Raw genomic sequence first — 12,577 nt, 5'->3', positions numbered from 1 at the left:
AGAAACAAAGAACTATCTGGCTTCTAGTTAAGGAGATGTTTGCTTTTTCAAATAATGACCTTTCCATTCCCAATACTCTTCTAATCTTAATTTCCCATAATTAGAATAATTAAAATCAATATTTGAAAGTTCACTTTGAATCATGGCCCAAATCCCCCAATAAAATCCTGGTAATCCATAAAATGTTGCAATTTCATCAATTAATTCTTCAACGTTATTCATAGGAGCATTTAAATCTCCTAAATAACCTCGAACCCATTTAACTAAGATTTCATTGGATTTATGAGGAGTTGGGATAGCACTTCTATCACAATTAAATCCTTGCCATTCAGCAAAATGATTAGCAATATCAAATGCTCGAGGGGCAGGTAACATATATTCATAATCAATAAATTTAATTGGATTATCTTCAATTGATGGTAAATTAATTAAAGGTTTTTGTAAATCAAAATCTTGAGGAATAATTACATTTCCTGATAATAAATCACAATGTGATGAAACAACAGGAGAATTTGATTTACTTAAATTTTCCTTTAACCAAGAAAATTCTTCTTGAATAATTGTCTTTAAATTGTCTTGACTAACTTCATGAGGTAAATTATCATTAAATGATGATATAAGATCAGGATTTATTGGAACTATATCTATCCAATCTTCTAATAATTCCCAAACATTTGAAATGAATTTCTTTTTAAATTTCTTATTCTTTAAACTACCAATTCCACTTCCACTACCACTTCCACTTCCACCATTTGATGATTTTAATTGTAATTTTAAATTCATTGAAAATGTTCGTAATTTTTCAACTCCATTTTCAATTAATTTATAATCTAATTTCTTATGCCAATTACCTAAATTTTGGGCAATTAATGGGAAAAGATTTTCATTTGATAATTCATTTGGTTCTAATGATCTTCCAGATAAATAACCATATACTAAACCATTTTTAAATCGAGAAAATATTGGAGGAGCTAAACCTAATGAATTAAGTATAAGATGCAGAATGAATTCTCGATGACGATCAATAATTAAATTGGTTCCATGACCATATACTCTTATTAATACTGTTTCATTTAAATCTTGATTTGTACAAGATAATAACATATTAGTTATACCACCAGTTAATTGTTTAAGATTTATAACATCTTTTGGTGACCAAGTAGGAAAGATTTTAATTAATAAACCTTTTAATTCTTTAAATTCAGTATTAAGATTTTCTGATAAATTAATTATAAGTCGAGGTAAATAAATTGCATGAGTTGAATAATTATTAATTATAGCTGGTAAATTTAATTCGGAAGATGTTTGACTTGAAGTTTGAGATGGAGGAATTAAAGTTTGATTATTTTGACTATGATGAATATGATGATTTTGAAGATTATTATTAGTTGGAATTGCAAGTGAAAGTGGTGGAGATCCCGTATGTAATGTTGCATTACTAAGAGTTGGAGAATCTAATTCTAAATCAGATAATGATGGATTATTTAAACTATAAAGTAAATTTTTATTCTTTAAATATAATTTATCGGGAGTAAAATCTGCTTCATCATTTTGTTTAGATGTATTATCTAATGCAATAAAATTATCAGAAAAGCTATTAAATGAATTGATTGGTACACAATGAACATCTTTATCTGATATAAAACAATAAGCTGAAGATGATGGTAAATTCACTTGAGTTGGAATTGAGGTGGAACTTGAAGTTGATGCTGGAGTTACAGGAGCTGCTGTAGTTGACAGATTATTTGTAGAAGGAGAAGTTGAATAATCTAATGCCATGATTTGATTTAATTTATCAATGAATACCCCCTATCATAAACTATAGTTTATTAGGGAAACGGGAAAAGTTTTCAAAGCAAAGCAAAGCAAAGCAAAGCAAATAATGCAGTTATATAGTAAAAGATCTATAATGGATAATAAAAATTATAAATTGTAATAGTTTTATAATTTTTATGAATGCAGTAACGTACGGCGAGATAACTATGAAATTAGCGAGCTTTTTATGGGACACGAAAAATCAGTCTATCCAGTAAGGAATGTCAAGTACAATAATTAAACACAGACAAAATGATCAAACAATGTTGATAAAGTTTCTGAATTTGGTTATTAACTACTTATAAAGTTATTTTATATAATTTTGGTAGATTAATTATAAAATCTGATAGTTTCCCCTATAAATGGTTAGGCCCGCTTTTGGTGAATTTTTATGAACTGCTCCCTAGTTCCTGTATATGGGGTCCACCGATTAAGAGACATTTGTCGTCGGTAAAGAACACACATGCCACCGTTTTCATATAACTCGCACGACTTTTACCTTAATTGGGCCTTACCGATTAGGGCAATTGTAATGGTTAGTTGAATTTTATAGTTTCTAAGTTAGGATAAATTAATTTTTGGGGTCAAACTACTATAACTAGAATTGTTATTTGAATCTGTTAAATAATCGATTTACGATTGGATAGAACGTCTATTCCCAACATTTCTGTTGTTCCACAAACCTCGTTATACTTTTCTAAATAGTCTAATCTGTTTATATAGAAATAGACACAATACCTATGTAATTATTATAACTTGAACTATTACAACTTTACTATTTTAACTTGTAAATACTGAAAAAACTGCATCTTGGAACCACTGCTATTCGTTTGTCATTTATTTGCAACTTGTTATTTGTAACTTGTAATATGTGTAGCTCTAACTATTGATTTTTAATTTTTTTGGGCTAACCGGGCAAATAGTATTCAAACCAGGCAATATTACGTCGATTTATATATATTACATGTTTCCTTTGAATTAGCCAATTATCGATACCCTGTCATCTAGTTCACATATTAACCCCTCCTGCGGAAAAGTTAATGCACAACTGATGGGTGATTTCTGTTTACCTATACAAGTTTTTCTTGTATAACATGCAATGTCTTGTTTATATTAAAAACAAATGGATGAAGAAATTGACAGGAAAACAAGAAAGTAATCAATACATGACCCCCTCATTTATATATGCTTAAGATAAACTACAATGTTACGAATCCACTGGGCCTTGCGCTTTGAAGTTCAGAGACTGTATTTTGCAGTTAAATCGTTGCACTATTTTTTGCGAGCAGACGCGCCGCAACTATCCATCTACTAAACAATTACGAACTAAGTACATAGCACTAATAAATAAAAGCTCACCAAACCCTCACTAAATACCAACTATTGTAAATTATAATCAATGTATGGAGAAATAGCGAACAAGTTAATACTCGATGCCAAACGTACGCAGAATCTCTCGGAAATACCCCTATATCAAACTGATCTAGTAAAGGATATCCTTAAAGAAATTCAAGATTTAAATAATGATTCTGAATACTTAATAGAACAACAACAACAGTTGGAAGAAGAACCACTTACTGAAGAAGAAATGAAAATTAATCAATGTCAAATATTTGTAACTCAATTATCTATGAGACGAAATAAGCGATGTTTACTTGCTTATGAACGTTTAAGAAGTGAGAAAATAGTGGAATTCTCATGGTTAAATGTTAATCCCATAATTGATTCATCAACTTCAACATCATCAGGTTCAGGTTCAGGTTCAGGGAATAGTCTTAATAATTCCAAATCAAAATCTTCAGGTACGGATTCAAATTCAATTTATAATAATTATACAACTCTGTTAACTATAGATAATTTAAATCATGCTGAACAAGATTATTATAAAGGATATCAAGATTTAATTCTTAATTATAAATCTAAATTTTCAGATATAGATTTATCAGGAGATCTTGAACCTCCTACTAATATCTTTATTGATGTTAGAGTATTAAAAGATGCTGGAGAAGTACAAACTGAATATGGATCATTTAATTTAATTAAAGATTCTCAATTTTATGTAAGAAAGTCAGATGTTGATCGATTGATTCAACAAGGTTATTTAGAAGAATTATAATAATACAATATGTAGTTAGATATATTTACTTTTTATGTTCTATACGTCTTCAAACAAATCATCATCTTCGTCATTAGGAACTTCACCTTCAGATTTAACATTAGCTGTAGAAGTATCTTCATTATTAAAACTAGTAACCTTAACTTCATTATCATTTTCTACCTCCACATCCCTTTCAGTCACATTTGATGTTACGAGCGATTCTGTAGCAGGTTTTTCTTCCACTGCATCTTCCATCTCTACATCTACATCGTCACTCTTAAGTTCTTTGGCTACTTCCTCAACCGAGATAGCTTGTTTATCATCGGTCTCAAACTCATCATCTTCATTGTTATCATTATTCTCATCCTCATTTTCATTCTCCTCTTTAATCCCCAACACATTATCCAATTGCTTTAAAGATTCATTCAATTTCTTAGATCCTAGACTAGTATTCTTCTGTTCTACTCCAATTGGTAATATCATCACACCATCCTTATTCTTGTCATACACTCCTATATTATCATCCATAATCTTTACTTCCTTACGTAAATCTATTGCCACTTTACTCAATATGTTATATACATTTTCTGTTTGTTCAGATACTTGATCTTTCAAGTTCTCTATATTATGACTTTGCTTAGATGTTGAGTAGGTCTGGAATAAACTTGATATACCATCCAATAACGATACAATTTTACAATCTATTTCATATAACGCATCTATCCTCTCTTGAACATATGTATCTGCCTTTTCATCAATTATAGACATATTTATTCTTTATAAATTATACTCGTGATTACGCTTGTAACTATACTTGGTGGTTTTTTTAATGCCCTTATCTGAAAATGAAAAATTTCAGTGAGCCCTCGGGGAACAAATATGAAAAGTTGATGTTTGCCAAAGACTGTATGTCTAATATATATATAAATAATAACTATATAACATATAATATATAACATATAACAAATGCCGATTGATCTCGGATTGGCAAGGATATCCAAATTGTTAAAGCATTTAAATAATCCTCATATAAATGCATTTAAATCAATTCATATAGCTGGTACAAATGGTAAAGGATCTACTATAGCTTATCTTAGCTCAATATTAACTCAATCTAGAATTCCTAATGGAAGGTTCACATCTCCTCATATGCTTTATTATAATGATTGTATATCGATTAATAATGAAATATATCCCTGGGATAAGTTTAAAAAGGTTAATGATTTCATACTTGAACAAAATTCATTATTACAATTAGGATGTACAGAATTTGAATTATTAACTGTAACTGCATTTAAAATATTTGAATTAGAAAAAATAGATATAGCTATTATAGAAGTAGGATTAGGAGGTAGATTAGATGCAACTAATGTATTAGAACCATATTCTGAAACGTCAAAAGGTGGAGTTATTGCTAGTGGTATAACCAAAATAGGATTTGATCATGAAAATTTACTTGGACATACATTATCAGCAATTGCCTTTGAAAAAGCTGGAATTATAAAAGCAGGAATTCCATGTGTAGTTGATAGATCAAATAATAAAGAAGTTATACAAGTTATACAAGAAAAGGCACAACAACAATCATCAGATATTTATCTTGTTGATGGTATAAATGAATCATCTCCACCTCCAACATTATCAGATTTTAAATTATCTACTGCAAAAGAAGTTTTGAAATCTTCACCTTTAAGAGGGGATTATCAATTACAAAATTTGAGTATATCTCTCAAAATTATTGAATTATTAACTATAACTAATCATATAAATTTAACCTTAGAGCAAATAAAAGAAGGGATAAAACATACTTCATGGCCTGGTAGACTTCAACAAATAACTATTCCTACCCTTAATAATTTATCTATCTTATTAGATGGAGCTCATAATGAAAGTGCTGCTATAGAACTTGGAAAATTTCTTGATATTGAGAGACATAATAATAATAATAATAATAATAATAATAATAGTGGAATTATATTTATAATTGCTATGACATCAGGTAAGAATATTAAATCAATTCTTAGTCATATAGTAGATAAAGAAAAAGATACAATAATTGTGACTGCTTTTAGTCAACCTGATCAAATGCCCTGGATTCAAAGTTATGATATAAAATATCTTCAACATGAAGCATCACTTTATGTTAATGACGTAGATCCATTAATTGAAACAAATATATCTAATGTACTTAAACATGTGGCAACTAATTATAGACACAAGAATGACACTAGACCTATAGTACTTTGTGGCAGCTTATATTTATGTGGGGATGTACTTCGCTACATTGAAGCAGCCACCTCGTAAATATTATTAAGATTAATATTATTAGTATTATTATTATAATTAATATTATTATTAGCGAGTCCGGAAAAATATATACATCAAAACGCGCGTTACGGAGTAGACTGAAAAAATACCTTTGTAGAGATCGATATACGAACTGATCCACCATTCAGTTCATATATTATTCCATTGACCAGTGATCAGTAACCAGGTGACCATGGCTGCTATATCTGATTTTGAGAAGCAACGGCAGGAGAATATTCAAAGAAATCGAGAACTTCTAAAACAATTGAATCTTGATACAATTAGTCAATCTATTTCTAATGAAGTTCCTGAAAAAAGAGATACTAAGAAGAGAAGAGTTGCAAGTAAAGCAAGACCTGTTAAACGAGAACCAATTGAACCTTCAAGAAGGTCACGTCGTTTGGCAGGAATACAGTCTGAACTAGACAATCCAGAAGAATTTGCCAAAATTAAACAAGAAGAGGATGAAAAGGAAAGACAGAAACAAGAATTAGAGAGATTACGTAGAACGCGTCTACTTGGAGATTTCAGTCTTATGGATCTTGTAACTGATAAGAAACTGGGTAATTGGGTATTTGAAAATAAAGTAATTAAGAAAGAAGATGAAGAAGAAGATAAAATTGAAAATAATCAAGAAACTGTAACTGTACCACTTGATGAAGATAATAAAGCTCTTGATCTTTTAAGAAGTTTAGGAGATAAATTCTCAGCTGGAGATTTCTATGAAGAACTTCGAAAAGTTCCAATAAATAATGATAAAGATATAGAAATTAAACGTAAAGAATTTGATAATTTAAAAATCTATGAAAGATTCGATCCTTTAGATATTAAATTAGCTCATTATAGAATTACATCAATTAATTTTCATCCATCAACTACTGATAGAGTTGTAATGGCAGGTGATACTAATGGGAATGTTGGTATCTGGGCTGTTGATTCAAATAAGGAGGCAGATGAACCACTTGTTTCTATACTTAAACCTCATGGTAAATCTATTTCCAAAATATTAACTCCAGTACAATCTCCTTCAAAGATTTATACATCATCATATGATGGATCGGTTCGACAATTGGATTTAAATAAACTTGAATCGAGTGAATTAGCTTATTTGAATGATCCTATTGAATCTGGAGATTATGCATTGGGGATTTCAGATATTAATCAATGTAGAGATAATCCTCATATTTTATATATGACTACATTATCTGGTAACTTTTATCGTTATGATACAAGAACTAAATTCAAATCTCCAGGCATGAAGGATTTATTAAGACTTCATGATAAAAAAATCGGGGCCTTTACAATTAACCCCAATGCATCATATCAAATAGCTACAGCTTCATTAGATAGATCATTAAGAATATGGGATTTAAGAAATACTTCGAAACTAAATGCATCATGGTCTGAATATGAAAATCAAGTATCTCCTCATCTTTATGGTAAATATATTTCAAGACTTTCAGTTTCAACTGTTGATTGGAATCTTGATAATAGATTAGTATGTAATGGATATGATGATAGTATAAATTTATTTGATTTTAGTGGTTCTGAAAAGAATTCAACTCCAATTACTAAATGGTCTACAAAATATACTGTATCTAAATCACCGGAAATTGATACGGCTGATTTTAAACCATTTAATAAGATAAGGCATAATTGTCAAACTGGTCGTTGGGTATCAATTCTTAAAGCTAGATGGCAATATTCTCCTCAAGATGGAGTTCAAAAATTTATAATTGCAAATATGAATAGAGGGTTAGATATTTATGATCAAAAGGGTCAAATATTAGCTCATTTATCGGATTCAGTAGGAGCAGTTCCAGCTGTTTGTACTTTACATCCAACTCAGAATTGGGCTGTAGGAGGTAGTGCTAGTGGGAAAATATACCTATTTAATTAGTTAGAAATAGTTTTTAATATACAGCATATATTAATTTAATTAATATAAAATTTATATGTATGAGAAGTTTGTTAATTGTTCTTAAAATTATGATTAAAATAAATCAAACCATTTAAGAAGTCATAACTTGCCAGACTCTGATAACGTTATCAGTGTAACCGACAAATAAGTTTTGACCATCAGCAGACCAAGCTAAAGAGATAGCTTCTGGAGCCTTAGCATCAGATTCTGGTTTTAATTCATCTAATAAGTCTCTTTCTTGTAATTTGAAAATCTTAACACCGGTGGAAGTGGCAGCAGCTAACCAGTATCTGTTTGGAGAGAAAGCTAAAGCATGAACTTCAGCATTAGCATTCAAGGTGTATAAGGTTTCATTTGAGTTTAAGTCCCATAATAAAATGGTACCATCTTTACCAGCAGATGAACATAATGATCCATCTGGAGATAAGGTAATACAAGAAACGTAACCGGTGTGACCAATGAAATCAGCATTGACAGAGTAGTCAAGTAAATCCCAAGACTAGAATTTTAAAGTTAGTAAACTTTTGTTATCAATTGATAGAAACTTACAAATTTAATTGTTAATGATCTATGACATCAGAGATCTTGGTGATAAAGATATGTCTCATTCGAAGCTGGCGAGCAACGTCTGAAGTAGCAAATATGAAATACATCATTTGGAATATTCATCAACAATCAATTTGTAATAAATAAAGTAATAAAGAAGAAGAAAAAGAAATCTTCTTTAAAAAGAAAGAATTAAAAACATACCTTAACAGTCTTATCCCAAGAAGCAGAGATAACAGTAGAGGATTCATCAGCTGGAGAAATTCTAACAGCAGAGACCCAGTCTTGGTGACCAGTTAAAGTGGCCATACATTCACCAATGGTGTTCCAGACTTTAACGGTCTTATCACGAGAAGCAGAGACAATTTGTCTTAAGTTCTTAGCAATAGAGACAGATAAAACATCACCAGTGTGACCAACGAATCTTTGAGTAGTTTCACCAGATTCTAAGTCCCATAATCTTAAAGTTTTATCCCAAGAAGCAGATAAAGCATAAGCACCATCAGCAGAGATAGTAACATCTTGAACAATGTGAGAGTGACCTTTAAAAGATTTCTTTGGGACACCATATTGGGTACCACCAGTTAATTGCCATCTAATTAAAGTCTTATCTCTTGAACCAGATAATAATAAATCTGGATGAGCTGGGGTGGTGGCTAAGGAAGTAACCCAACCGTTGTGGCCTTCTAAAGAACCAACTAAAGCTAAAACTTCTTGATCAGACATAGTAATGATTATTAGTTTATTGTATAAGAAAAATTCTTAACTATATAGATTGATCTCCTAAAAACGTTCTCAAAAATTTTTCAGCCAGAAGGAATTGAGTACGATGGTTGAAAAATTTTTAGTGTGTGTATCATGTGACCGAGTGCAGGCGTTTTTCAAAAGTGAACTAAAAGAAACTAGTTCAGCGTTCTGAAATTAACTCTTAGACCGTTCTCGGTATTACACATGTTGGAGGTGACTGTTTTCTTGCCGAGATACATGCAGGATAGGATATGTTTGAACCACACAGTGTGCGGCGTGCGGCGTGCGGCGTGAGGATTGTCGCGGCTTGCGGCTCCATCCTCTTCTCTTCTCTTGTGTCCCCTATTTGGTTATAGTTAAAGATCCATGACGCAATGCACTCCAGGTTTTCTTACCCTATTGAGGTAGGTGTCTTGTTCGATAAGGCTGACATTGAATAACAATATTATTATACTATTATTATTATATTATATTATATTATTATTATATTGCATGATAAAATGGTAAGTAAGAATGATATTAAAATAGTTGTATTTGGAGGAGGAACCGCCACTAATGAGTTAGTACCATTATTTCGATGTTTAACTCCAAATGTAACATATATATTACCTATTCTGGATAATGGAGGTTCAACATCAGAAATTATAAGAGTTATTGGAGGTCCAGCATTAGGTGATGTAAGATCAAGATTAACTAGACTTATCCCAAATCATCAAGAATCTTTAAGACAACTTTTAACATTTAGATTATCATCAGATCCAATAATTGCAAAAGAAGAATGGAATTCAATAGTTGATGGAACTCATAAATTATGGTTAAATATTAATCAATCAACTAAAGAAATATTTCGATCATTCTTTATTCATATTCATGTTGAATTATTAAAGAGATCAAAATATCAATATTCTCAAACATCTTCAAAGAAACAATTTAGATATGAATTAGCTAATGTAGGAAATTTATTTTTAACTGGAGTAAGATTATTCTTAGGTTCACTTGATTCAACTATTGAATTATTTAGTAAATTAACTGATATTGATAATCTGATTAGAGTTTTACCTTGTATTAATACAAATTTTACTTATCATATAAGTGCATTACTTGAAAATGGTTTAATTATAACTGGTCAATCTCAAATATCTCATCCATCTCATAGAGATATTAAAAGAGATATTTATCCACCTCCAATTAATACAACAAGACCTCCAACTCCAACAGAAAATATGATAAGAACAAATTATTTTGGTACTCCAGCATTAGATGGAATAAATATTGATATTCCAATAAATGAAGTAGCACTTTCAATATCAAGAAATTCTCATCTTTTATCTGATGATGATGATGAAGATGCAGAAGAATTAGGAAATATTCCTCAATATATTCATCCAGACCTTAAGAAATCTCAATTACATTTTAATAAAGATGATATAGAACCATTACTTTCTCCAATTAAAAGAATCTTTTATGTATCACCTTATGGTCAAGAAATAAAACCTACAGCTCCAACTACAGTTACATCAACTATAGCAGAATCAGATGTTTTAATATATTCTATTGGATCTCTTATGACTAGTATAGTTCCTATTATAATTTTAAAAGGTATTGGAAAATCTATTGCAATTAATAAGAATAACAAACATAAAATCCTATTATTAAATGGTTGTCACGATAGAGAAACTTTTGGAATGAAAGCTGTAGATTTTTTAAGAGTAATAGTTCAACTGGCAAGATATTCTGAGCAGGCTCAGTATTATAATGTTGATGATATTAACTGGAATGATTATATAACTGATTTAGTTTATATGAAAAATTCATCTATACATGTTGATAAAGAATATTTAGAAAGAGTTAAGAATATTAAGTGTACGGAAATAGATAGATTTGAAGATACAGATGTTTATGATCTTGATAGTTTACAAAAGGAATTAGCACTTATAATAAATAAGGATTAATTAATTTGTATTTATATATATAAATATAGATATATATATATTAATCAATCATACCAAACTTTGATTAATTCTTCTGAAACTGCCGAAGGAGTCAATACTCCCAAGTCAGTAATTAATGCAGTAATGTATTCATGAGGTGTAAAATCTATTAAATGAGTTTTTAAATGATCACGATCTTTTAATTCTTCGCTATTAGCATCTTCTATTATTTTAGCAATATTATCTGGTAAATCATTAGGAGCTAATGGGAAAAGTCTAACGAATTTATGAGATTCAGTTACCACATAAAATGGTTTATTATTAGTCTTTGCTAAACATCCAATTTGATAAGAACCTATATGATTTATTATTCCACCACTTTCTGCTACACCTTCAGCTCCTACTAATATTTTATCAACTTTATGAATAACATAACCTACTGCATTATCAACTATTACTTCAACAGGAATATCAGCTTCTCTTAATAATTTAGCCATATGATAACCCTTTTCTGTTGGTCTTGATTCAGTAACTATGACTCTAAATCGAATTAATTTTTCAGTTCTTGCCTTTAATAATAAATGATATACTACTCGAGAATATGAATGAACTAATATAGTATCATCATCTTTTATAAATGGAATCCCAAATTCAGCCAGTTTTTCTCTTGATTCTTTAGCTCTTTGAACAAATAATTCACCATTTTCAACAAGATTAGTTTTACATGATTCCCAATCTCTATATAAATTTGTATTTCTTAATACAAATCTCATAAATAAATCACAACCTGCAGAAAGTGAAATTGCATTAGGAATAGATCTTTTTAATGTATCTATATTAGATTTAACTAAATTAATTAATTCAGATGATGTAGATGGTTGTTTAACTCTTAACATTGTAACCAATGATTCAATGGCTGCTATAGGCATAGTTAAATCATGATCTTCTTCTAAAAACTTAAGGTAAGTCTTTGTAATATCAAACGCTTCTTCTTTATTACTCATTGATCCTCCTTTTTATTATGGGGTATATTCTAACTAATATTAACTACCAGTACGTAGTCTTTACTTAACATGATATTTGTAAAAATTATATGAAAATTATGTGTCATTTCCGGGTACTGCCATTGACAAATCTTGGTGGAGGCACGTGAGCGAAGAGCGAGTTCCGACCTCCAGCTTTTAAATTTTTTTAAACATTTCATCTTTTTCA

General features: G+C 30.0%; 8 protein-coding genes across 8 annotated transcripts; 4 read left to right on the top strand and 4 right to left on the bottom strand. All coding sequences in view use genetic code 12, as the record gives it.

The window, feature by feature from the left end:
- Window positions 1-27: 27 nt before the first annotated feature.
- Window positions 28-1,779, bottom strand: RJT21DRAFT_114215 (uncharacterized protein; the record flags this gene model as incomplete). The annotated part of the gene is made up of 1 exon (XM_064880232.1): window positions 28-1,779. One exon carries the CDS (start codon window positions 1,777-1,779, stop codon window positions 28-30), a length of 1,752 nt encoding a protein of 583 aa, XP_064738854.1.
- Window positions 1,780-3,015: 1,236 nt separating this feature from the next.
- PSF1 (DNA replication protein) lies at window positions 3,016-3,951 on the top strand. The gene has a single exon (XM_064884302.1). The coding sequence runs from the start codon at window positions 3,215-3,217 to the stop codon at window positions 3,929-3,931; it is 717 nt and encodes a 238-aa protein (XP_064738853.1). The 5' UTR covers window positions 3,016-3,214; the 3' UTR covers window positions 3,932-3,951.
- Window positions 3,952-4,782, bottom strand: MED11 (Med11p). The gene has a single exon (XM_064884303.1). The coding sequence runs from the start codon at window positions 4,679-4,681 to the stop codon at window positions 3,971-3,973; it is 711 nt and encodes a 236-aa protein (XP_064738852.1). The 5' UTR covers window positions 4,682-4,782; the 3' UTR covers window positions 3,952-3,970.
- A 38-nt stretch (window positions 4,783-4,820) lies between these two features.
- Window positions 4,821-6,319, top strand: RJT21DRAFT_120655 (dihydrofolate synthase). Its single transcript, XM_064881807.1, has one exon. It carries the CDS (start codon window positions 4,880-4,882, stop codon window positions 6,215-6,217), a length of 1,338 nt encoding a protein of 445 aa, XP_064738851.1. The 5' UTR covers window positions 4,821-4,879; the 3' UTR covers window positions 6,218-6,319.
- On the top strand, window positions 6,301-8,148 carry RJT21DRAFT_140036 (uncharacterized protein). Its single transcript, XM_064883363.1, has one exon. It carries the CDS (start codon window positions 6,414-6,416, stop codon window positions 8,118-8,120), a length of 1,707 nt encoding a protein of 568 aa, XP_064738850.1. The 5' UTR covers window positions 6,301-6,413; the 3' UTR covers window positions 8,121-8,148.
- Window positions 8,131-9,546, bottom strand: ASC1 (40S ribosomal protein RACK1). Its single transcript, XM_064881806.1, has 2 exons — window positions 8,892-9,546; window positions 8,131-8,640 (listed from the first exon to the last, which is right to left on the bottom strand). The coding sequence occupies exons 1-2, from the start codon at window positions 9,411-9,413 to the stop codon at window positions 8,233-8,235; spliced, it is 930 nt and encodes a 309-aa protein (XP_064738849.1). The 5' UTR covers window positions 9,414-9,546; the 3' UTR covers window positions 8,131-8,232.
- Window positions 9,547-9,844: 298 nt separating this feature from the next.
- On the top strand, window positions 9,845-11,408 carry RJT21DRAFT_36079 (uncharacterized protein). Its single transcript, XM_064884300.1, has one exon. It carries the CDS (start codon window positions 9,935-9,937, stop codon window positions 11,384-11,386), a length of 1,452 nt encoding a protein of 483 aa, XP_064738848.1. The 5' UTR covers window positions 9,845-9,934; the 3' UTR covers window positions 11,387-11,408.
- Window positions 11,409-12,575, bottom strand: GCN3 (translation initiation factor eIF2B subunit alpha). Its single transcript, XM_064884301.1, has one exon. It carries the CDS (start codon window positions 12,367-12,369, stop codon window positions 11,431-11,433), a length of 939 nt encoding a protein of 312 aa, XP_064738847.1. The 5' UTR covers window positions 12,370-12,575; the 3' UTR covers window positions 11,409-11,430.
- Window positions 12,576-12,577: the final 2 nt, after the last annotated feature.

The sequence above is a fragment of the Scheffersomyces amazonensis genome, assembly GCF_036850825.1.
Source record: "Scheffersomyces amazonensis strain UFMG-HMD-26.3 chromosome Unknown RJT21scaffold_3, whole genome shotgun sequence".
Lineage (NCBI taxonomy): Eukaryota > Fungi > Ascomycota > Pichiomycetes > Serinales > Debaryomycetaceae > Scheffersomyces > Scheffersomyces amazonensis.
Note: the sequence above shows the minus strand (reverse complement) of the source record. Positions and strands in the feature narration are given on the sequence as shown.